This window comes from Lepidochelys kempii, chromosome 7 (assembly GCF_965140285.1).
Source record: "Lepidochelys kempii isolate rLepKem1 chromosome 7, rLepKem1.hap1, whole genome shotgun sequence".
Taxonomy (NCBI): Eukaryota; Metazoa; Chordata; order Testudines; family Cheloniidae; genus Lepidochelys; species Lepidochelys kempii.
This window is the reverse complement of record NC_136386.1, coordinates 66,771,775-66,798,810: the sequence shown is the minus strand read 5'-3', so window position 1 is coordinate 66,798,810 and position 27,036 is coordinate 66,771,775. Positions and strand designations below refer to the sequence as shown.

The window sequence follows — 27,036 nt, the reverse complement described above, 5'->3', positions numbered from 1 at the left end:
GTCATTGCAACATGAAGTACCGGAACAATGCACCTCTTAACCTAACAGGCCTGTTAATCAAGAGAGCTTTATGACTGCTTATTACAAAACTCCCTTCCCATTATGTTGCACTTTCAATGAATCTCTTAACTGGCAGCAGTCAAGAGCACCCCCCCTGCTGGCATCAGAATGAATTTTCCCAATTCAATTTGCCAGCTTCTCAAAAAAATAAAAATGCCAACTGATTGCTAGTTCAGAGGGCTGTGTGTTCAGCCACTTGTGTACCCTTGAAATTATCTGAATACAGTTTGAAGGCTACAGCAGAAATTTTATAATTACAATTCTGCAATGTAGATGGTAATTCTCTCCCCCAGTACCAGAGGAAGATCAGATAAACACAAAGCAAATAGGATTTTTGCAGCATGACTAGAGAACTGCTTTAAAAAGAACAAGAGGGAAGGGAGGGGAGAGGAGGTGAGTTACCTTAGTGATCTCAGCACCTGGTTTGACTAGACTCAGAGACACAAATCCAGCAGGTTTGCCTTAGCAATTCAGATAGCCAAAGTAGGTAAGTAAAATGACACACAATTTATTAGTCTTTCACAATGGACCTTAAAACTGAGATTGTGCCTATTCTCTGTGGACATAAAAGAGTCCATAAAGTCTCTGCTCCTTAAAGCAGACATTTAATAAGATGTCTGCTTTAAACATGGATAAGGATCATGTTTTGAAAATCAGACCCTACGACCCTTGTGGCAACAATGATTAGCATTGCGAAATATTTGATTGCTCTGCTTCCTGGCTCCTTTTTTTAATCTGCTCCATTTGGAATAGTTCCACCCAGAGCAGTGGAGTAGAGCTCTGCCTTTGCCCCACATCTGTCCCTCCCTTCCCTCCTCTCTATGGTTCTGGCAACCACAGAGATTAGTTAGGGAAAGGAGGGACCTAAGATCATGTTCCCAATGTTGTCCCGTCAGGGGCCAAAGCAGGGATTTTTTACTACAGGGTAATCAGCTCATTGGACTCATTGCAATATTGTCACCTGTCACATTATGACGAACTTTGACCTTGAACAGTGGTTTGTGAGTAATAAAGTGAGATAGGAACACACAAAGCCTTTTAAGTTGGGCTAGCAGTCTACCTCAAACACTTTCAAGTGGTAAAATACTCAAACATTTTGACTGACAAAGTGAAAGAACAAAATAAGTGCATAGGACTCCAAGATCTCATATGAAAAGACAGAACTGACCCAGTAAAAGTGGGATTTATGGGTGTCTTTATGCTCCTGCTGTTATACAGGATGTTCTGTGCCTGCTGGCTGCCTTTTGATGGTGCAGTATGTCGAAAGCAATAAAGTGCTTTGGGATCCTTTGGGATGAAAGGCACTATATACATTTGAGATGTCTATATAACTACTTGGTTCATCTGAAAACCTCACGAGTAGGTAGCACTGACACAGGTAGCTCCCCTTCTTTTTATCTCTTCCCTCCTTTTCAATTCATATGCATTAGGGTTTGCACAATATATCCCCTCTTGGCTGCAGCCACACATTCCGCCCACAGAAGGCAGCGAGTGCACTATATACACACATTATGAGAGACCAGGAACAGATACAAACCTGTCCTAGGACAGATAGTGCTCTGTGTTCTCCCACCATTCGTATGTGCCCAGCTGGCTTCTACTGAGTGGAATGTAAGCGCCCGCTCATAAGTTCAGCGTGATCATGTAAGTGACAACAGTCTACAGAAGATATGAACTCTCATACTACTTCATAAGCAGAGCTGTTTCACAGGTAGTTGGAGTATTATTAAAAGGTGTGTTAAATAAAATCTTAAAAGAAGAGAAAAATGGATAACACATCTCAAGTCTGTGACACTGAAGCTAGCGATGAGAATCCCGTGGTAAAACTCAAAAATGCTAGGGGGAGATATGAATTCCTTTGTCAACCTCAGCACCTCACTACTTGCACCAGCAAGGACCGGGCATGCCAATAAGGACCTCCAGCCCCACCCCCCACTCCTCACCCCTGGAGGGAGCGTCTGACGTTGCGTATACACTAAGCAAACTTCCACTGACGTAACTACATCTATGTAGCTACCCAAAGTGCAAACCCCAAATGTAGACAAGCTGCACCAGCACAAAGCAGGGCTTACTGCTAAGTAACACACTGAAGTCAGAGCTCAGGAGCAACACCCGCTGACAGTTAAAGACTGGTACTGAATGAGCATGAGGGAAATCTTCCTATCTAGTCATCCAGAATGGTGGCCATGACGCACACCCCTGAGAGAGATCCTGAACTTAGCTGAACACAGTTCACCACTTGAAACACACAAAAATATTTGTCTAATAAATGTGGGGAGCAGACAGGATGGAATCAGAATTTCTCCTCAGAAGCCTTAGAAGCAAGTCAGTGTGTGCCATCCTTAAGGGTCTGCAGGCTGTCCTCCTGTCCTTTCATGGGTATAGATGTGATCTTCTATCTGTAATTACTGTGATCCTGATCAGATCTGAAATCTGATTTTTGAAGTGTCACATGTTGATTTTCGATTCTGTACTTCTCTGTATTAAACAGAAAGAGGCCAGCCAGGCATGAAGTCAATTTAGCAGCAGATACCTTGCAAACACATTAGCCTAACTTTGTTGTTTCTGCCATCTGATGCATCCTGTTTTGGAAACCTGACCTCATCCAAACGTATGGTTCTTGTCCTTTTTGTTTTTAATTAAATTTTTTAATTACACGTTTGATGAGCTAAAATGGGTTTCCATATCACAAAACTGACAACAGCTTTCCCATTCTTAAAATGATCTGAAAAACGTCAAGAGCCTTGCTTCAAAGATTTTTTCAAGGAGAAATGGAACTCAGAAGGTTATTTTGCATTGTAAAATGACTGAGCATACGCAGTATCACAACCACAAATAAATGGCCCAAAGCATTGTTCCCTTGGACATTTTAATACAACCACTTTTGAATAATGCTTCTCTTTAGAGTATATCGAGAACCCCAGATTACAGAAAGGATACAAATGAAAATGTAGAGTTTCAGATACATCACGACCAGAGTTATCAAATAATTTTATGTCTAACAATCTTTCTGTCACTTTAGTGCAGTCATACCACCTTGGTTATGACTCCATCAGGTCACACCGGCTAAGCAAGGTTGAGCTGAGCCATTATTTGGATAGAAAACCTCCAAGAACACCTAGACAACAAAAGCAGCGTTGTGACTCATGGGGTATCACTTCTCTCTCTATCAATGTTTAACAAATACCTCAGCATAGTGTTTGTGGGCTGGGTGGCAGGGGAAGTGACATCTGTCAGATGAGATGAGAAACCAAGGTCCTGACCATTTGTGGTCAGCAATCCCACACCACTTTTGATAAGCAGAGTTGCATGATGCCAGTGTTTTGACCACAGCCCATTCTGGTAATTACATTTGGCCTGCCTAAATTCCTCCTGACATCCAAACATATGCCATTCCTTTTCATACCTATCCTGAACTGTTAAACAACTGCAGTATTCCACACCAGAGATGACTGCATGAAGCGGTGTGTCCCTCTCTTTGAACTGCCTTGCAGGCATGTTGTGAGCCCTAAATAATGTAAAGTACTGTGTATTCTCATATGAAAAGTGCTATAAGAGTGCAAAAGTACTGCTATTATTTTTCCTTGCCAAAAGCAGTCAAAGACGTCCAGTGGTCTTAGATACGTCCAGTGGTCTTAGTTCTCCCCTTCTTATTACTACTGCTGGAACTCTCTGCTCCATAGCATGACACAAGATGGAAATCTCCTCAACATCTTCATTAATATGCCAGGACATTTGTCAATGGTAGAATAAAGTGGTGGGATGGGGATGGATTTAAGAATGGGCGAAAGGGAGAGTTACAACTCTTGACCAGATTTAAGTTTTACCTGATATAGTGGTCTGAATTATTTTACTATTGGCTTTGTTTTATTTGGGGGGAGGGAAGGAGCAAGACAACAACCTTCACATGGTGCTCTTGTTATGTGTTACTGATTAACACAATGAATGTCATCAATTTCTTAGGAGTCCTTGTTTGGGACTTCATTGAAGAACCGCAGGACCAATTCTATGTATGTACCAACTCAATATGAGGGTCGGTCACATGCCAAATATGCAGTGTAGTTGTAGCCGTATTGGTCCCAGGATACTAGAGAGAAAAGGTGAGTAAGGTAATATCTTATTGGACCAAATTCTGTTGGTGAGAGAGACAAGTTTTTGAGCTGCACAAGCTCAAAAGCTTGTCTCTTTCACCAACCGAATTTGGTCCCATAAAAGATATTACCTCACCCACCTTCTCTCTCTAACATGCTAAATATGACTATCTTTCAAGAGTTCTCAAGGTGAATAACACTGATGTTCCTCAACAAGAAACTCATACTAACAGGCTACAAGCAAGCAGCAAGTTACAAAATTCATACCTATGAATTAACTTTGAACAACGCAAAGTATGGCCTCTCCATGTACATCAGGCATGGTCTTAAAGATGCCTCATTCTGGAGCAATCCAAGACCATGAGAATCTCTACTCCTGCACCAAGAATTGGACAAATGACTATAATGAACATCTACAAACCTACATACTTTGAATATTCAAAGGCCATGTTACCGTCTTCTCTCCACCCAGCCATGTAAGTTACTGACTTATAGCTAAGGCTGTGAGTCTGTCACGGAGGTCACAGATTCCATGACTTTCCGTAACCTCCGTGACTTCTGCAGCGGTGAGCAGCAGCAGTTTGGGTGTGTGGGATGGGTTCAGGACTAGGGAGTTGGTGGGTGTGCAGGAGCGCTCACCTTGGGGGCGGGGCTCCCTGGCTCCTACTGTCATGGTCCTGCAGCTCCTAGGCGGCGGAGGGGCCAGGGGGCTCTGCACGCTGCCTGCCCCTTCAGGCCCGGCCCCCACAGGCCCCACTAGCTGCGGTTCCTGGCCAATGCGCAGCCAGTTCTTGTGGCAGGAGCAGCGCGCAGAGACTCCTAGCCCTTCCGCTGCCTAGGAGCTGGGTAGTGAGCCCCTGCCAGCCCTCCTCCCCCATCACCAGCAGGGTCCCGGGCCACCTTCCCCAGCACCTGCGGCACCCCTGCCCCACACCTTCCTGAGCACCCGCAGCCCCCCACCCTATACCTTCCTGAGCACCCGCAGCCCCCCGCCCAAGTTTTAGTCACAGGTACTTTTAGTAAAAGTCATGGACAGGTCCTCGGCCATGAATTTTGTTTACTGTCTGTGACCTGTCCATGACTTTTACTAAAAATAACCCTGACTAAAATGTAGCCTTACTTATAGATATCACTCACAACAGGGCTATGATGCACCTGGTGAGTAACTCACACATTGGCCTTGTTCACAGCTGTCCATCTTCTTTTCGACCCTAAATGACCAGGGAATTTTTGTTCAACCAGAGGTACCACAGTACACAACCCTGAACTCTGCTTTCTGATGAAAGACAATAATTATGTTATCCTGCAAGCTTCACAAACAGTGGTTGGTAACTTACCTTGCAGCCAGTATTGCTCCACTATTCTGCATGTCAGCTGTGGAGTTCTACTGACTGAATTCAATCCAAAAACTTCATTGAAATTTTCGCAAAGCAAACTGGGTTACACATACTGCGTAAGTTGAAGACTGGTGAATTGTATCTAGTTGAATACAGAAAACTATGGCCACTTAGTTCACTATCTTATCAAAGCAACTGTGAAGCTCATTTCCCATGGCTATCATAGGTCTACACTCCTTGCTTGGCAGATGGAGACAGAAGCACTCTTCAAAGAGTATGAAAAGAGTGGAGATCCAGACACAACAAAAGCACTAAGAGACTTTGAAATATGCCAACTTAAGATATGGAATGAGACAGTGGAGGGTCTTGACTTCATGCATTCCCGTTGTAACCCTGGCACTCCTCCATAAGCTTAAAGTCGCTGACCCAGCAAACACCGACAATCAAAAGTGACGGTCAGTGCCACTGCCTCACACTTTCTCTGTAGCTCAAAGATAATACCTGATAAGCTGACTAGAAAGAAGATTCAAAAAGAGCTCTTCCTAAAAGTCTGGCAAAGTCCTGCCTCTATGATCACCATATACTAGAGAAGAAATAAACAAGACCCTCATGGCCACTAAAAGCAGAAAAGCTTCTGGCAAACATGGCATTTATCCTGAATTTCTTAAGAATTTGGAGCCAAAGAGATGAGCATGGTTGGTCAGTCCTATTCGCTGCTGCAATTTGATGGAGGAAGACACCCAAAGAGGTGATAGTCATGAGGTAATCATCATTGCCCTCCTCAAACATGGGAATCCACCAAATCATGCCACCAGCTATCGCCCAGTATCAGGCCTTTCCACAACTTGAAAGAGAGGGTCTCACTGGCTCATCTCACCCCTATCTTTGATATCATCCTGCCAAAGGAGTAGGCCGGTTTCAGAGCAGAAGGGAAATTTCTGCAACCCAGCTCTCACCATTACTAGTCATATGCTGGCTTCCAGCTGAATCTTAAAAGCAAACCAGAACGGACAGATTTATCTGCCACCTACAACAGTATGGAGATATGGCCTGTTGATCAAGGGTCATCCAATACTATAGCAGTGTACAACTCCTGGCCACGGTGTTGAACAACCATACATACCACATCCTTCTGAATGGGCCAATCAGTAAAGCACACATCCCTATCAATGGTCTACCTTAAGGATCCATGCTGGCTCCTTTACTATTCAACATCTACACTAGTGACTTACCCAACACAATTTCACACAACTTCACTTATGTCGATGACATTGCTTTTGTGGTATAAGGCAAAGACCTCACCAGCATTGGTGACATCCTTTCAGCACCTCAAGATAATGGTGAAATACTTTTAATACCGGAAGCTCTTCCCCAATGCCTCCAAAATTTTGGTAATAGCCTTTCACCTAAACAACAAAGCTGCTAAGGAACCACTCAGTCTCACCTTTTACAGACAGCAAGACTGAAATGAGCCCTATCTGAAGTACCTGTGTGTAACCTTGGCCAGAAGCTTGGACTTTTAAACCTTATTTGGAAAAGGCATGCAAAAAAGTAAAAGCAAGAACTTGTTCATCCAAACACTTGCAAACACGAAATAGGGTGATGATGAACACACACACACACACCCTGAACAGCGACTCTAGCACTGGTATACTTGATCACTGAATATTGCGTACCAGCTCACATATATTAAATCTCTGGAAGTGTAGTTTAATGCCGCAAGGAGAATCATAACTGGAACATTAAAATCAACCCTCCTTCAATGGCTGCCCACTTTGGCACATTTAGCCCCATCCAAAATCTGGACATGCGCAAACACACACAACTGGTGCATACGATCAAACCATGGCCAACTAGAACTTACCAATTCATGAGGATCTCCAGAACCTTCCAAAGACATGCCTGAAATCTCACAAACCTATTTGAGATCGAGCTAAAACTCTTGAAGCAGCCTCATTCAATCCCGAGGCACACTGGAGAGAATTTTGGGATAATGCGAATGTCTCGAAAAACAAACACCTGATTGCCGACCCCACAAAAAAAACTTCCAGGCTTCAACTTGCCCCAGAAACAATAACTCTCATTGAACCATTTCAGAACATTGAACAGCACATGCTGTCATCTCTTCCACTCTGTAAAATTGATGTCCACAGTCACATTGTGTGTTACCAGTCACAAACTATGGACCATACCATAAATCAGTGATGCTTCAATCGTGTGCCTGTGTTATCTCATGAAGCCACTTCCAAAGGTATTCAGCGGCCCACTAATCTGGACTTGGTCATTTGAGGTTGCCATTGTTTGGGAAGATAGTAAGTACAGCTTCATACATAGTATACTAATATGTATAATACTAATGAATATTCTTATGTTTATAGAGCATAAAGATGATTACTCACATAATGTAACTTTAGTTTTATAAAGCAGATTTAATTCCAAATTGCTTTACAAATTTCACACCAGCTATATTTAGAAAATATTTCTCCTAGCAATGAAATGCAGCCACTCTGGGTTACAAACTGGCAGCTATTTTATTCAGTTTTTTACAACTGTATACAACAGTTAGTGACAGACAGAGAAGAATACTACATCCAACCGAAACTTCAGGAATATTAACAGGACAAATACAATTTCATTTATAGACAGAATTCAGGCTTCAGAATACAGATTCTCAAATCTGATTTGCAAAGTAACCCTTGTGGAAAAGTTCACACAGCACCTCGTTTTCCTTTGCAAATTAGAAGACACACACAGGTTCTCGCTAGAAGAACACAAATATGTGTTTGCATTTTATGTATGTTTCTACTTATTTCCTCCAAACTGTTTTCTGTAATCTCTCTGGAGTCTGTGGCTTGCAAGAAAAAAAAAATGTAGGCAAGATTTCCCTCCACCTCCTTGCACGTTCTCTATCTGTTTAAATGGATTTCTGTTTAAAATTACATTAAGTTCTCATTTCAGGAGTTTTCATGGGTCAGATATAAAAATCAGTTCTAGGATTACTGTGAGATTGACATCATTCTGCATGGTGGTAGTGGTCATCGGCTAAGGTTATATCCCCCAAAAGGAAGTGTCCCTTAAAGGGTCTTATTTAACAAGGAAAGGGTATTTAAAAAGCTAAATCTAGCTCACTATAGGTCGAAAAAAACCTGTCCATTTTCTTTTCTGGCAAAGTTTCAGTAGCTCTCTGACAAACTCGGATCTTACTCTTAAAATGAGAAAGCCACACCTGTTATCTCCAGTATATTCTCACTGGCTCCTATAGGAGCAATTTCAACCTGAATAATGCCAAGTGCAGATGCACAAAGGCAAATCTATTCATTAGCCTAAAATGTGGTCACTGGGAGAAAAGAGATACTGTGAAAATTATGTTTTGATGTTCCACGCATGCTATGTATCAGATTCACACAGTTTACCAGTCAAAACAAGATTTCCATAACTGCTGGCACTTCAAACTCAATCTAGGATCTGAAAATCATGGGGTGATGGCTTTCTGTTTCTTACATCAACAACAGTGATTTTGCAATCAAAGCAGGCAACTTTGCAGATGACGCACAGAATGATATGCAGCATGTTCTTTTGCAGCTATATTGATTCAGTGGGACTGGCAGAAGGAGAAAATAATTGCTTTTGTGATTAAGCTAAGAAGAGCTAGCTGAGACCGTACACAGGAAACTGGGGTGTAGCCCCGAACCTACCATTTTCCAAGAACCACTGTTTGGATCCAAACCACAGTTTGAGGGATTTGAAGTAATTTATCTTTTGTAAGGGTAGAGCTCTTATTTGTTATTTCAGCAAAAATATTGGTTTTAAAGTGAACTACCCAGGGAAGAAAACGGCTGTTCATGCAGATCTGCCAAGCACATTAGACGGGCTTTTCATAACAGCACACAGGTCTGTGTTGAAGACCTGTTCTTGCATCTCACATTTCTAAATTTTACAGTTTGTGAATGATGTTCTGCTCATTTTAGAGAGAGACAGTCCTTTGTTCGCATTCTCTGAATACTTTAGGATTGGGATGTTGCCGAGTGTTTCCTGAGTGCTATCCTATAGCACAAACTCTACATTAGAAAGTTGTTCTTTCATGTCATTTATGTGCTGGGAGGAGTAGTTGCATGTTGAACTTTTTTTTTTTTTTTGCAGTGTGCAAAGAAAATCATGTCTGTGTGTTGTGTGAAAAACTTAAGAACAAAAAAATTTCTTTATGCATGGAAAAGGAGGAGCCAATACTGCAAACCTTTCTAATGTTTTGTAGAAATTCCTGGGTCATTTATCAGTGCGCGAGCTGCTTTGGAATCCCGTGCAATGCAAATGTTCTAATGATGCCAGAGGCTAAGTGCTTTTTAATTTATATCCCAAAAGTAATGAAGTTCCAAAGTAATTTGTTTTCAAAGGTCATTTTAGGGATTGAAGAAATAAAGAACTAATAATCCTGCTGCAATGGAATGAACAGACTTTGACACTTTTGGGGGGGAGGGGAATCATACTATAATCCCCCCACAAGGTAAAATGATTGATAAACATTTCCAAAGATAAGCAGCTTTGGCTCTAAATATCAGAATATGCAGTTGCTAAATTAATATTAATTTTGCTTATGACTAAGGCCCTACTTGAATTGCGGGATGACTGTCAAATAATTGCGGCTGGGTTGCGGACAAGACATGGAAAATCATGGAAAGTAATAATGGACCTTTATTAATTGCGGTAATTTGGAAAAGCCAGAGAAGTCCTATTTGGTTAAGAAAAATTTGCTGGAACAATATAAACACTTAAGTATTATGCTATGCCAGCTAATTTTTTTGACATTTTGCTGCAACTATATTACAGTCAGTGCATGGGGCTCAGAGCCCGAGCCCCAGCCACCCAGGGTGACAGCACAAGCCCCACCCACTATCAGCTCGGATAAATGGCTTCTACTGTATTAATGACGAAAGAAGCGTGTGTTGTAAACCTAAAAAGATATGCAACATTGTGGACTATGCAAAGTGAGCTAATTAAAATAAAATTGCGGTGGAAACCTAATAGTACGGGATCCACAATTTCCACAATATCATAAATTAAGTAGGGCCTTACTTATGATTGTTTTGTTACTGAAAATAAGGTACATATTCTCACTGTGGTCACAGTGGAATTTGATGCCCTATCAGCTGCATCGACTGCAACTTGTAAAGAGGTTGTGGCCACTAGTTTGCCCTCATCAATAAGGGCTTGAAACTGAGCCCTGTCCTTCTGAAGCAATGTGTTCCTGACATCCAGGAACTTAAAAGAGTAATTCAAGAAATCGTATTTGGCATGAAGGGCCTGAGAGTCTGAGATTTGATACTGCAGGGATGGTATATGTAAACACCTTCCACCCCTTAAGGTCAAGATGCCTGGCCTCCCCATCTGCAGGGGCGGCCCTTGGGTGCTGTTGCCAGGATCATTCAGTGGCTGCCTGGACCAGTAAGGAGTTCAGGGAAAGGTGGGTGAACAAGAACTCTGCTTCCTTAGCTTCAACTAAGTATTGCTTCTCTGTCTTCTTGGGGATGGGGGCACAATCCTTAGCCAGGATCCAAACGCAGAGCCCAAAGCACTAGGTTTTGGCCCCTCATACTGTTGTCTGGAAACGCCGTGTTGGTTTCTCCCCTACTTGTGATTTTTACAATGTAAATGGATCTTCCCGCACTACTTGATGCCAACGTATAGTCCAACGTTTTTGGCTAGACCTGGCTTGAGATGTCAGCCTCTTTTCTTTGTCTGGAAAAACTGTTTATCAACTTCCCCTGACATGTCTGATTTAAACACATTCCAGTCACATATGACCAGCACATCTGTATAATTCTTTGTAGGTTAACCATACATTCATCATGCAACCAGGGCCGTCCCTAAGGGGTTGCGGGCCCGGGGCAGAAGTGATGGATTCGTCTCTTCCGGGACTGGTCGTGCCAGCCAATCGCACTGGCCCGTGTGGCCCCACAAAGCGCAGGGCCTGGAACAGTCTTCCGGATTCACCCTACCCAAGGGAAGGCTCTGTATGCAACAATATATACCAGTGAGTTATAGTTTTCCAGTGCTCTATTGTGTGCCATCTTTTGGATTAATATCATGATGACAACAGTGTGAGAGACGCACAGAGCTGGCCAGGCCAGGCCATGACTCACTGCTACATAGCCGGGGGCTCATGCCATCTGGCCCCGCAGTGCTCTTAGAGTCACAGCAACACAGCCCCTGCTGGTTCTCATATAGCTTCATTTACTGAAAGTGCAGCCTGACTGGAGCCCCTAGGCTGCAGGATATCCAGGAGTTTATGCTGAGGGTCCTGGATTTCCTCTAAAGAGATTTGGAGCTCTTCTGCCACTCTCTGTAGGAGCTTTTGAAACTGTCAATGATTATCCAGGGGAAAAGAAGACGCTGGCGCAACCACCTCATCTAGCAACAATGATGGAACCCGTTTCAGAACCAGTATTACCAGTGGATCCAGCTCATCTTCCCCTTCTTCCATGGGCTCAGGGGATTCAGACTGTCCCCTTGGAGCAGAAGGGTAGTAAGATTTCCTGTAGGAACAGATGGATTCTAGGTAATGTGTGTAAAGATGCCATGGGCACCAATAAGGCCGGTATGAGGAGTCGAAGGTAAGTTGTGATGGGACCACCTGTCCAGATTAGTAAGTTCCTGTCTCTGTGGTTGAGGGTGGTTCCAGGAAAGTCTTGATCCCGTCTGGGCTGAATTCACTGAGTGGAGGAGAAGTTGGTTCCACTGGTACATCTGTCTCTCCCAAAGATGTAAAGGTCAGATCCTGGTTCCTCAGTGGTGCTGACAGATCCATGGAGAGGAAACTGCTGCTAGTGCACAGCACAAGGGTCAGACTTCTCCCAGAGTCCTGCACTTCCACAGGCATTTGTATCTCCCTGGTGTGGACTGCTCCCAATAACAAGGGAGATTGTGGGACCCGGAGGACAAAGGTATCATCTGGAAAGGTTGTGTCTTGTCACTTCACATACCACTAGAGTAGGTATAGACAGAGGCCCCTTGCAGGAACGTGATGGTACCACCAGTGAATGAGTCACCAACATCACAGTTTTCAGTGGTACCGATGGTTCCCAGTCCTTCAGGTCCCAGTGTTTTATTTAGGTGGTACAGCAACTGGTGTCGAGGTAGATGCAGAGACCATTACCGAAGGAGACTTGCTCCCTGGAATCTTTTGAACACAATCATGCGGCTTAGGAGTGCCTAAGTCCTTATGGCTTGGGTGTGAGAGCTCACCCCACTTAGATGGGGCTGTGGAGGAATCTCTCCTCCTACAGGAGGGAGTCTGTGAGAGTGCCCCTTCTTCTAATGAGATGGCCCAGCCAAAAGTTCCTTCCCTCTGCACTCCTATCCTTGCCAACTCTGGCCAATGCACAGGGGATCTCCCGGGCTTGGGTCGACTGGAACCTTGTTGCATGCTCCACTTTTGAAACCAAAGCTCTCATGTTTGCTGTGTTCTGGTGGGGGAAAGCAGCACATGCTGCACTTAGTGGCGATACGAGCTTCTCTGAGGCAGTAGAGGCAGAGCTGGTGGCCATCCAGGCCAAAAAGGAGCAGGGGCAGGAGATAAAGTTTTTGAAGCTCAGTAGCCAGGGCATAATCCCAGGATCAATCCCTTGCTGGGAAGCCAGGAGGGTTCCTGGGGTGGGAATTCTAACACACACTAATGTAGGGATTACCAAAACACTAACAACAACAAAACTAAGACCAATACAGAATTTGAATATTTACAGGACGAAGAGAAAGGAGAAGCTCCAGACACTGGAGGATTTTGACTTAGGCCAGGAGGGGGTAAAAAGGAACTGGAGAGGCGGAGGGTCCACCCCCTCTTTTATGTGACGAACACATGGAGAGCAGGGGCATAGGCACGGACCAATGGAACTACTTGCAAGAAATCTCTGGCACATGGAGTGCATGCATGCCCACAGTGAAATACACATATCCAACACTCGAAGAGGGAGGCCCTAATCCCAGCTGAAGCCTTTGGGGGCTTCAGATATAATATTATATATGTGTGGCTTTGTTTACATTGTAAGTTTTTTGGGGCAGGGAGCATCTTTTTATTTTGTGCTTGTACAGCACCTAGCACAGTAGGGTCTTGGTCCATGGCTAGGGCTCTTAGGTGGCACGACAATACAAATAATAAAAAATACACAAATGAATAAATAACAATAAATCATTCCGATGGGGGAAAAATAGGCAACTGGTCATGAGTGGTATCTTGGGGTCTAAATGGGCGATTCTCTGTCACTTGCACAGAGTTGAATCAATCAAATGAAATAGAGCAGGGTGAGCTTGGCGTTCCTTTTCTTTCTTGCTCTCTTATTGAGCTGTCTTCAGCCATGAGGTCAGGTGGGCAAAGTTAACCCACAGACACAGGAGTCTACATGAGTTCATAATGCGCCAGTCTTTCATTTGTCTCCTTTTCACAAGCACCAAACTCAGACACAGTGTTTATCAATAGCCAGATACAACATAAATTTATAGGGACAGTATAACTATGGCCACATTACATCATGTGTGTATTTTGATAAGTCAGGGAATTTTCTGAAGACAACTTACAGATTAAACATCATCAGAAGTCTATGGAGTCCAATAACATTTATAATTCTCTCAAAAAATATTTCCTGCTTGGAAGGATGATATGCAATTTCTTATAGATCACTAGATTCATTCCATACCTTGACAGAGTTCTGAGAGATGCTATACACTTCAACACATTAAGATGGAGCCATTCCTTAACGTTTGGAGTATTACAGCTGAATCTGGCTCTTAGTAACTGCTATATGTATGCTCTTTACAAACTGTATGAAACCAATTCGTGTATTTTTGCCTGGATAACAAGCATCTGTCAACACTTATGCTGAAGAATGGCATAAGCTATCTAGGTGATCTATTTGTTTGTCTTGCTATTTTGTAGGCTTTTGTTTTAATTTATCTTTATTATATAATGTTATGAAAATAGCGAGAAAGCTTTTGAGTACCCCCACCACATAGTGTTTACTTGATTTTGTGAATATTTCTGGGCTGGATTCTAAATCTGCCAGGCAAGCGGCACTGTTCAGAACAAAAATTGCTGCTGTTGTAGTCCCTGAAATGTACATTCTGCATTTGATCATTGCTCTTGGACCAATCACCGCTCATTTGACTCACACAGGCAGTCCCATTAAAGTCAAAAGCACTCTCACAAATAGTAAGGCAGGATTTGACCCACTTCAGCATATGAAACAGGCTAAGCCAAATGAAATGGATTTCTCTAGAGTGCTCATCAGCTGACGGACTAGCCCTGGTTACCTCAGAAGCGTGTCCTTCCACCCACTTCTTCAAAAATAAGCAATAGGGGAGATTTGTCTGAAATTTCGATGGCTCCCCTCATTAGTGGCTCAGTTAGTGTATATAGAGAGATGCAGTATAGCTATATAAGATTTCCCCCTCCAAATGATTAATTTCCTATTATCTTCTTATATTGCATGTTAAGTAACATTAGTCACCCTGATTGCTATGAAATAAATAGATATTAGTATGTGGGGATTAAGGAGTCATGTGCTGTACAAAAGCAGTGACTAACTGCAGACTCAGTTACCAGTCTTTGACAGACAGCACTCAGAGAGGAAGAAATGCTATCACAGAAAGAGTTGACGTACCGTCAAACAGCCCATCAGACTCTGCTCAAAAGGTCTCTGGAAAGCTCTCGGGTCTCCACACCAGTCCAGGAGCTCTGTAGCTGCATTATGGAAGTTTGCAGGATTCTGTAAGTGCTGAAAAGGGGGGAAGATTAAACAACATGGTAAATAAATAATGTTAACTGCTAGATGCATTCTCTTCAGCACACTATTTCAAAGCCAAAAAACCCAGGAAATGGTAAGAGATCCAGTCACATGAGTGGATGAATAGAGTAGACCAACTTAATTCATTCTCTATTATCTGTATATTGCTCCTAATTTAATTTTATTGCGTAGAGGTAATGATGCAACTGAAAGTCCAGATCCAGTTCCCCAAAACTTGATGAATTGTGCCCAGAGATGTAATGAGTTGAACTAGGACACCAAGGCTCACCAACCCCAACGCTGGGCAGACTTGAATCTCATTCTGCATTTCAACTCTTTTCCTCAGGCCCAACGCCAACTGCTGGAAAGGTGGACACAGAGCCAGCAATGCTTTTAGAATAGCTAGATTTCAGTATCTACCCGCTTACTGAATTTGGCCCGAGTGCCTTACTATGGACATTGCTGATACTTATTAAGCAGTTTGACAACTGTAGCTAGCCTGTGGTTGCAACAAATATTGAGACATGTACAGCGCTGTAGCTCAGGATAACAGCACATGGAGGAAAACATTGACACCAAGGTATGGCTTTGACATTGCTACAACTGAAAATACAAAAGCGCGTAGAGTGTTGAGAAATATCCAGAGGAAATCTCACAACCCCTGCAGGGGCAGAATTTCATTAGCCGGCATGACTTGGAGAAAGAAACCCATTTAACTGCTGCTCTCTCACCCTCCCCTGCACTGGCCAAATTACAGTCCTGTTTTGGGAGACACCTAGTAGTATTATTTACTTGAACTGAATTCCACCCCATGCTAAAAATTTGTAAAACTTTGAAGTACTTGAAAACCAAAATGCTCCAAATTTTTAGCGTGGGGGTAGAATTCATACTTCAAAGTACTTGAAAACCAAAATGCTCCAAATTTTTAGCGTGGGGTGGAACTCAATGTACAGCAAGACATTAGCCATTACATCCCCTGAGAAGAGAGCATTATTTGTCTGGATTTTGAAAACAACTGACATTTACATATATCCATATCCCTATCTGGATTTGTATAAGGTCACCATCAACATGATGCCTGTGTGCCTACTTACTGGTACAATGTTCACATCCAGGATGAGGATACATTATGGGCACAAGAGAGCCACATGGTACAAGTCTTTGCTTGTCGAGCCTTCATTTGTGAGGTCTTTGGGGAAAGGCCATTTTTTATTTGGTGTAAAGCACCTAGCACAGATCAGGCACGATAAGAATTTTTGTTATTGCTGTTAATAATAAACTAATAAATGCTATTATTAAAACAACAATAGAATTAAAAGAAGAATAAAATAAGAATTCCTTACTAATGGAGATAATCAGTTCCATAGCATATGAGGTGTATAAAGGGTTTCCACTAGCCTGTGGTGAAATGGCCTCGAGCTAACAAGCCAATGCTTTCTAGCTGTGGCTGTAAGGCTCATATCCTCTGCAGATTGGGCATAGAGAAGGCCCTGTAACATACACTCACCAGCAAATTACGTACTTTCTCTGATCAAAGGAAGCTCAACCCGACCTCTGAGACTCATAGTCATCTGAATCCCAGATAAGCCCCTATTTATGATTGCCATCTTCCTATACTTTCCCCTTTTTATGTATTCATTTATCTAAGAGCTGGAGGACATATTCTATGTCCAGGAGAACAGCACCTGGTTATACCAAAGTTCTGTATATTATATCTGTCCTTCATACCTTGCAATGGAAAATGCAAAACAAAAACCCCCCAAACCAAACCTCATTATTGAAGGACTACACACTATATGCACCAGGAAATTGTCAGCAATTCCTAGAATTGCCATTTTAAGGAGATCGGACTGGCCCATACAGTTCATCAAAAGGGTGACCCATTAGCGTCCTCTCTGGCATATCCAAATATCCAACATTGAGAGTTAACCAAATTTTTTCAAGCCCTTTGGCTTTTTGCTTCACAGATTTTGCATAAAAAGGACTTCTGTCAATGTAAAACTTGAACTCTCCAGCTCAACAGAGCCAGCAGTTTTGACAAAAACGAGGTGGTCAGTGATGACCCAAAACTACTTTACTCAGTTTATACAGGTTCCAATAAGACTTCACAGGAATTAAAAAAATACTGATATTAACTCTAAAGATTCACTTATTTCCTTTCCCATGTGTATCATCATAATCTCTTGTAAGTATCTTCCTAAACAGGCTACATACACAGTGATGCCAGCTCTCGCAACAGGTGTGATGTTCCACTTAAAGACCAAACTTCAAAAGACAAGAACTCACATGGGAAACTCAGCTTGATTTTTAAAAAGTAAGGTCCAAGCCTTTGTGGTTGCAGAGAAAAGTCTGAAAATGTGCACCCAGAAGACTCAAAACCCAGAAGGCAAATAAAAGGAAACCAATCATAAAAGGAATTATAAATAATAAAAGGAATTTACTAAATTCTCGTTATTTTTAAGCCAATCTGATGATTTTGGGGGGGTTGTTTGACTCATGATTTTTGAATATTTGAAGTTGGCACTGCTATAAACATATGTCCTACATACAAAATCTATTCACATTAAAGGCTATTCAGTTCTCTCCCCCTCTTATTCTCATGCCAGATAAACCAAATAAATTAGCTCCAAGACAGCGGAGTGAAAACAAGTATCCTCCCACACCAGGGTGTGACAAGCTCTTATGTCTGTGACCTTTTGGATCCTGTTACACTAATCCTTCTTCTATGGAGGATCTTTGTCAAAAGCCCTTACATTGACAAGAGATGACTGGTATGTGGGACAGCAAGTTTTAAAACAATGGAAGAATTAAAAAAAACAAACAGACATTATGCAACATGGTATCTTCCTACTAAACAACATGGAGCCAAATTTATACCAACTGCGTGACTTCCTCTGGATTGTATTTTCAAAGCAACATTTCCATGCCAGCTCAATGAGAGGAGTCAAAGCTCTTTGTATACTTATGAATATTAGCATATCCTGCTAAACAAAGAAAAGAGTGATCTTTTATGTCTGTTATAAAAACCAACTGGCCAAGTAGTTTAGGTTATTTGTCCTGACTGTAGCAAGCAGAAAGGTGAGAGATTGGGAGCCTTCAAAGCTGCAAATATCTGTTGCAAAAACTCTTAGTATCTACTGTCATTTCAATCCTCCATTCTCATTCAGCAGAAAAACACAAAAACCAGCTCAAAACCCCTTTAAAGCATCATACTCCAAGGACAACTTCTCCTGCGATAATGCGTCTGCAAAAATTGCAGAGAAAGAAAAATGTGAGCATAACTGGAGCACAAATCATACTGTGATAATCACATGCTGCAGGGCACCAAAAAGATTGCATGTTGCAACCTCAATAACACAAAACCAACATTAAATATAATAGAGAGGAAATGTGGTGTGGACGTGTTGTTGGGCATTGTAGGTTTCGCCACCAAGACTAAGGCCTGGTCTACACTCGGGGGGGGGGGGGGGGGAGATGGGAGGGGCACGGAGCTAAGTCGGTCTAAATTATGCAACTTCAGCTACGAAAATAGCGTAGCTGAAGGCGACATACTTAGAGCTACATACAGCACTGTCTTCACTGCGGTAGGTCAACTGCTGATGCTCCCCCGTTGACTCCGCCTATGCTTCTCGCTCCGGTGGCGTACCGGAGTCGATGGGAGAGTGCTCAGCGATCAGTTTATCATGTCTTCACTAGACTCAATAAATCGACCCACACTGGATCGATCGCTCCAGAGGTAAGTGTAGACATACCCTAATATATATTTTTAATCATACATGGTTTTGTAAGTGATATTTCCATTGGACACATCCTGCACTGAGAGAAAAGAACTCACCAATCCTGAACACAAAGCACAGAAGAACATGGCTATTTTTTGTTTGCGGTTTGAGATCATTGGGCACAAAATGCATTTCAGTATCACTTCACCAGCTCCATCTACAGTGACCACACACTCAGAATATGGAAAAAAAATAATTATTTTTGTTTTACTGATCGTCAGGTAAGTCTTGTGGCTCAACTTTTGAGTGCTGAACTTGAGATATCTTAAAGGGGCCTGATTTGCAGAAGTGCTGAGCACCTTCCCTCTGAAAAATCAGGCCTCCTTAAGAAGTCAAGTTGGACACCCAAAAATGGAGGCACTCAATCATTTACCATTTTTGGAGATTTAGGCCACCATTAAAGAGACCTTAAACATGGGTTCAGTTTTCACTTCACTGTATCATACCCTAACACCTATTTAATGTGAGTCTATCAAAAATCAATATGCTTTTACAGGAGTAAAGGACAGAAATAAGTTTGTTTCATTTTTAAACTTCACTCTAGAGATACATACTCATCTCAGTGGAATATGTCACAGCAGAAGCTACCTCAAAGTGAAGCTACTAATGCAATGTCGATAGTGACTTGGACTTCAATTAATTATGCGTTATGCAACTCTCACTCAAGTCTCCATCTTATCAACCCATTGCACTTAGGCTTTCTTTTTTTTTTTTTTTGCGTGGTCAAGCACAGTAGGGACCTATCATAAATCAACCACTAAAAGATGGGTCTCTACAAAAAACAATTTTATATACACACACAGCATGCTGAAAACTTGACATCCTACACAGCAACTGTGCTACTGAAAATTAATTTATAGGTTAGTTATGCAAGATGAATAACTCCCCGCCTTTGTCAATTCTGTCAAAGACAAAAGTCGCAACTAATCTAAAGGAAGAAAAGAATTTGCCAAAACATTAATGGGTTAGATCTCCATCCTCTTTCTAATTTTCTCAGAAATAATTTTTAAAATAAATGGGGGGGGGTCCCTGAAATTTCTCAGGATTACAGAGACCAAAGATGTTTTCTGTGGGTGGGAATGGGGAGCTGAAAGGAAACCACGCATGAACCAAAATGTAAATATGAAGAAGAGACTACATCCTAGGAAATGTTGCCTTATGCAAGAAAACATTAAAAACTACTACTACGAACAAATTGAAAACTTCAGCACTCACTTTGGGCTACTACGTCTAATACAGTAAGCACACAAGACATTAACAGGCTGGCAGAGCTCTAAGCCCGAAGATTCTACAAGAGAACCACAATGTTTAACCTACAACCATGATGTTTAAATACATGTTACTTATTATTTTTTCATCACCAGCAATGTGCTCAACAGTGCAGAAGACACTTGTATCAAGGTAGTCGCGGGGAACTCACAATCTAAAATAGAAACAAACAAACCAAGACAAACTGTAAGAATCAGTTACTTACAAGACTGATCTTCAATATTACTTAATTTTACTATAAAACAGCTATTGAAAAAACATCACAATGTCATTATTTCACAACCTATCAGAACCTTCAAGTGAAGTTTCCAGAACTGAGCTGTTATAAATAAGTGCTTCTTAGGACTCCAGCTGACTTAACTCAATGAAAGTGAAAGACTCAAATGCACAAAAATCAGCGACATGCGACTATATATTGTTATGGGCAGGAATCACCAGGTGGTGCTACCAGTCTCCCAAGCTCTTTTTCTTGCAAGCAAATTTTATTTATTTATTTATTGATGCAGTATCTTGCGTAGGGGAGCTATGGCAAGAAGCAAGGGAGTTCTCTCTCTGCCTTAATATCTCACTAACTTCTTGAGGCAGAGTTGCTCCCTGGGAAGTAGGAATTGGTGGTTGGGCTGAGATTCCTGAAAGAGAGAATTATCTATAAGTTGTCTGTGAGCACCTCTGCTTTGGAACTGGTATATATGTATAAATAAAAGAAGCTGCATTAAGATTATATCTAAACTCTGCATCACTGATTTCTCCTTCAATGGGAATTCAACCTGCAAGGCCCTGACATCTGACACCGCTCATCTGTGGGCCTACAACAGGGATAGGTAATTATTTTTGATCAAGATCCACATTTCTTGGGCAAAGATATAGTCAAGGTCCAAACTCCATAGAAAATAATAAAAAAATAACACCAAGGATAAGTAAATAAAAAGATTTGGGGGTCCGTCCAAAAGCATCTGGCAGTCTGGATTTGGCCCGCCTATTGACTACCCCAGCCTACAATATGTAACCACATGCATATCAACCTGCACACACACATCAGTATATGACAGTTCATGCACACATAGATTTTTAATTTTCAAAGGATCCCAAAGCACTGTAAAACAAAGTCATATACCCTTTATATACTGCGTTCTCTACACCCCCACACCAAAATGCATGCCTTATACAACTAAAACCTTGAAAAAAAAAATTTAGGAAGACAGAAATCAGTTACCTGGAATGAAATACGGCTAGGATACCAGGTATATCTCTTCTAAATATAGAAGATTACAACCCAGATGTATACCAACATGTTGTAGATATAGCAATGCAGTAAATACTAGGACAACAACAGTGCAAAATTAAGAGTAATTACAGAGGGTTAAAGTTATCATGCATATATCAAGACTCCACTAACATGACAGCAATAATATGGAAAACAAAATAATTTCAGTGCAGACTCTGTGTTTTTATATGTTGCTATGGAAATTAAACGTGGAATTTTAGTTTACAAGCTTGCATATTTTTGAGGGGGAGAAATATTTTTTTTCTTTTCTTTGAAACATGCCTGGCTCTGAAAACACACAACTAATTTACCATAGCTTAACTGCTGCTCAAATGGGATGTCATGCAAATAGGGTGCTTTTGAGTAGCAAACTGCTTAACTATGCTAAACAAGTTATTGCATTTATTTATGTGATGTTGCACCAAATTATGAAGGCTGACTCAAGTCATGTGTTTATTTTACCCAGCTACGTCTGCTCTGTGTCTCATGTCTCGCTTCAATTGAACTTCTGAATGATAATGTAACTAATCACACAGACGCTAAGACATGTTGCTAGATTCTAGGTTAATTAACAGTGGCCTAGAGTCACTGCATTTCTCACATGGATAGCCACTTTGGCCCCTGCCTGCTGTCCGGCTTCACTGGCCACACAAAGCCTTGCAATTTTGTATTAGAATAGAAGAAAACTACTACCAACAAATGGAGATTGTCACTGTGTGGAAAAAGACATACAGTATCAACTTGCTCCAACTAGTCATATATTGCCTTTTCTACACTCAGAAACTAACCCATGACTCCAAGAACTGGGGATTAAAAAAGATATCCACCAAATATCATGAGACTCTATATTAAAATCTCAAGAGTTGGCAACACTGAAATTGGCCTAGTTCCTTTGCAGAGAAGTCAATTAACACCAGCTGAAAATCTGGCCAAATTTATCTACCTCTAAAAGCATTCTCTCCATCTCTGGCACTCCCTAAACCTATTCCTTTAATAAGGAAGACATGGAGTCCAGCTGCTTTTGCAGATTCCACCAGCCAAGAAAACTTTTTTGGCTGAAAAGATCAAAAACTATCATTTCTATCTAAAATCAGTCAATGTTTTCTAATCATTTTCTCCATCTTAATATTCACCTGGACTTGCTTTTCGCTGTGTTTAATGAAAATATACGGCACCCTTGAATACACACACAGAACAGCAAAAAACAAACAGGAAAGCTGAGAAGGATTCTCTGCAACTTAAACAATACTGAAGCAGAATTAGTGTGGTCCTGTGTACTAGATAAAGCAAGCTTAACGCTGAAATTAAAATAAATTGCCTGTCTGAATAACGTAAACATAACTCTCATTCAGACACCCTTGCAATTGACTAACTGATAGGAGACCAGGCAGTTCTCTGTGTATAGCATATAAATATGTGGCTATTAGACCTATATTGGATAAGTCACTCAGCACTACATGCAAAAAGCAAAGGACCTGCATATTAGCCATGATCATTCACTGTAATTCATTAATACAGCCTTTTATTAGTCTAAAAGCTCAGTGAGTAAGCCCAGCCATGATCCCCTCCCTCTCATGCATGGATAACTGCTACGGTTCTTCATTCATGAATTAAGTCCCTTTCTCACTCCCAGACATGCCCTTCATTGGCTCTTATGGAACTAAAGTGGTGTTGTAGAAATATCAGTCACTAATTGCTGATGTGCTTCTAAAACGGAAAAAGCCATGACCCAAAATAGGTGGTTTTTCTCTTTTGTGACGGCTAAGGTAATGTGATTATACATCTGAGAGTCTGTAGACGTAAGGAACTATACTTAGTAAATTAAAAACACAACTGAAACCAAGAATCAAAATGTCCTCTCTTTCTTCAGGAGGATAGAGGGAAATATTGAGCTATTTTCTTTCTTCTAGGGAATTGAACTGTGCTTATCTACATACAGCTATACATAGTGCAATTCTCTAAAAGGAATAGCTCTACGGACTCCTTCCGGAGCAAAGATTGTTTTATAGTTAGGCAAATAAAAAGGCTCAAGCTATGAACTTTGCATCCAGATAGAAACTTTTCCAACATTCAGATGCTTTTCTCAGTCAGACTAGTCTTTAAACAATAAGAATATCTTGCACTTATATGGAGCATCTTTCATCGGAGGCTCTCAAACTGCCCTACAAATGTTTATTAAACTTCCAAATACTCCCTATTATCAATGGGTAAACTGAGGCACAGACCGATTAAATGACTCATACAAGGCCACAGACCTAAGAATTAAATCCACAGCTACTAAGAGAAGATACAGTGAAAGCAGACCGCCTTTAATACATTTCAGTATTTGCAGTTCCCGTTTCAAGCGAAGGAAAACAATAAATAGTGAGCAAGGAAACAACATCTTTATCGAGAGCATTTATATGAAAAAAAGTCAGCACAGACAAGCAGGGTCAAATTCAAATGGGTAGGTATGTGCCACTCCCATGGAAATCTCTGAGCAAAATTCAGCGTTGAAAATAGACACAAGGAACTGTATAGTAATCAATGAGGCAGCGTAACTTACACTGATGCAGAATTCAGCAGACATGCAAAGTGTTCTCAGTGTACAAACCAACAGACCATACTGTGTGTTAAGAGGAAAAGCACCGAGAGTGTACAAAATAAAGCAATGCTTCCAAGCTTAATTATCCCCCTGCTTTCCTATTACACCTTTTCTGCTTCTTAATCTTATACGAACACATTTATTGCAAAGCCCCATTTGCTTCCCCACCATTTATAAGTGAAATTCTTTTTTTTTTTTTTTTTTTTTTTGCATGGCCAATGCACACCAAATCAATTTCTAGGGCTGCACAAATATTTTGGAAATTTTGACAAAGAATTTTTCAAATACTGTTGCTGGGTTTTGTTCAGTTTATAGAGTGGTTGAAATTTTTCAAAAATTTGAAGTTTCAGCTAAAGAATGTTCATGGAAAAATGTTTCACTACCTTTTTTTCTGAAGTTTTCAACAAGCTGTTTTCCAACCTCCTTGTCCCCAAACAGGTAACTGACCCCATTCTGTAGGTCAGAACTGAATCTGGCCCACACTGAGTTTTCCCAGCTCATGTTAAATAGTCTATTCCCATGAGAATATTGCCCCTGTGGGCAGGGGATCACTTGCAAAACAAAGACCACTCTCACGATACACAGATGTTTGCAGAATTGATTCCAGAATTTATCCAATTTATTTTTCAAAATTTAAATAGCAATGTCAGCTTAACCACTTTGCCGTGTTGGTCCCTTAATTTAGTGACCACAAGATTTGCTTTTGAGCTGCGGAGGGAGAGTGGGGGTGGGGGTAGGGGATAATGTGTGTCTGGGAGCAACTCCATCTTATCCACCTACTTTAAAAAGCCATGGTATGTGTCAGCAATATATTCATCATGAGGCTGTTCTTGAAAACCATTAGCAGAAGCTAAAAGAGCTGAAATGAGGATTACTGTTTGACTTTGCTGATCAGAATTACAAGGGCTGCATCTCTTTTCTGGGTTATATGCTTAGTATATAAATAGCTGCAGTACACACTGAATATTTACAATAGAACCTTTATCTCCTATTAAGGCAGAAAACGACAAAAGCACCTTCTCTGTAACAAAAATTATTGGGTGCTGTTGCGCTATGCTCTGCCCCGGCCAATGTGCTTTTGCGGTTTAAGACCTGAGCCTGGTATCTTATTCTCATAGCCAGCAGAGAAAACTGGCTCACTTTAGCGGCAACAGCTCATTTTGCTCAATAGTAATGCATATATCCAGTTACAACAACATTTGCCAATCCAATCTTTAGCCATGTCACCATCACCACCTGAGGAATGGTAATACGCAACCTGGAGCTATCAGATCAATGTGGTACATGTAAGGGAGGCCTGATTTGTGCTTCCCCTTCTGCCTATTCTAAGGTGGAACAAGAGCAATGTTGATCATAAGAACACTCCATGACACACAAGGCCACATGGAAAGTGCCGGACATCTGGATTATCATTATGGACACTGCTTCTTGAGTCCTTCCTTCGGAGAGGAGAAAAGTACCTTTCCTTCCCAACATCCCTGGGAGGGGGAGAGCGTGGCAAGCAAAAGAGAAGCAAGAAGCCACAATGAGTCTCAAGATAATCAGAGCATAGTTATTAAGTTGCATCTTTAATCATATTTTCCTGACCAGGCATAATGATACAAAGCTTCAGTATTACAGTGCAAACATCAACATGTAAAGTTAGGATTTCCTGGCACAACTATTTGGTGGCACTTCAGGACCCTTTTTAATAATTATATGGTTCCTCACATCTTCATGTCTAAGCATCACTGCCTAAGATTATTAATACCAAAAAAATTATGACATCTAGTATATCTAACTGGTGCACTACACTCATATAGGAGAATGAAACTAGACTGGTCAATTTCATTTTCTAGCCACCTTGACCCGGTTCACATGTGCTAGCTCAAGGCACTAGTACTTGGGATTATATAGCACTTCTGGAGAACTTTATGTATACTTATACATTTACATCGAAAATATATTAAAAATAAAATGCCTGTACATGAGTTCTAGGTGCCCCAACAAAACTTAAATGCACAGTCTCTTAGAATATCACTCATAAGTTAACATACCCACAAGAAAATACACAGCAAAATATACTGCCCCTTCCTATTCCACACAAAGCCCCAGAACTTCAGCAATTATGTACGATTTTGCAGTGTCCCTAGAAGGTCAAGAAACGTGGGCCATTTTGGAGCAGGAGGGGTGGGGGGATGAGTTCCAGAGCGAATGGGCTTTCAAATAGAACACACTCTTTACTATGACCCTCCGTCTTATGCTGGGGGACAAGCTAGAGCACCTTTGCTGATCTCAACTCCAGAACAGTGATATGGGGAAAAGGGTGGGTCTCTCAAGTGGGCAGGTTCCAAGCCATTTAGATCTGTGACATCCTGTCTGCTGTGAAATTTAAGTAAGACTCATGAAAACATTTGTACTCATACTGGACTCTCCCCCTTCTCCATTTGATTTCAAATATAAAAGGTTATAATAAAATACAACACCATGGGTGGGTGAGTCAAACATTTACCCCTTTCCATTATGGGTGGGTGAATACTGGATATTGCCCACTCTAGTTAGCCAGGCTGTTTACACAAAGAAAATTCAGCAAAGGTGTTGGGGCGCTTTAACCAGGAACCAATTTAATGATATAGGAACTTCCATCTGCAATGCCTGTGCCATTTAGTAAGGCTGTTTGAGTTCTTAAATATCTCAACATGTTTCTGAGTTACCATTCTCAAGGTATCTGCCAGCCGTTCCCTCCAAAATATACCAGGTCGCCCTACGTGGATGACAACCTAAACCTTTACTTCAGGTGAAGTTGTTAATGGATTTTATTGACGGAAGCTGATTTGTTCCACACACATGCTTACTTGTCTTGTTTACAAGAATCTACTTGCACAATGTATTTTAAAATAGGA

General features: G+C 41.4%; 1 protein-coding gene across 1 annotated transcript in view; it reads right to left on the bottom strand.

Annotated features, from left to right (window-relative positions):
• Positions 1–27,036, bottom strand: part of ZMIZ1 (zinc finger MIZ-type containing 1) — a 472,315-nt gene that overhangs the window by 167,862 nt on the left and 277,417 nt on the right. The window contains 1 exon segment of the mRNA XM_073353233.2: positions 15,136–15,249. Coding sequence (XP_073209334.1) covers positions 15,136–15,249 — 114 coding nt within the window.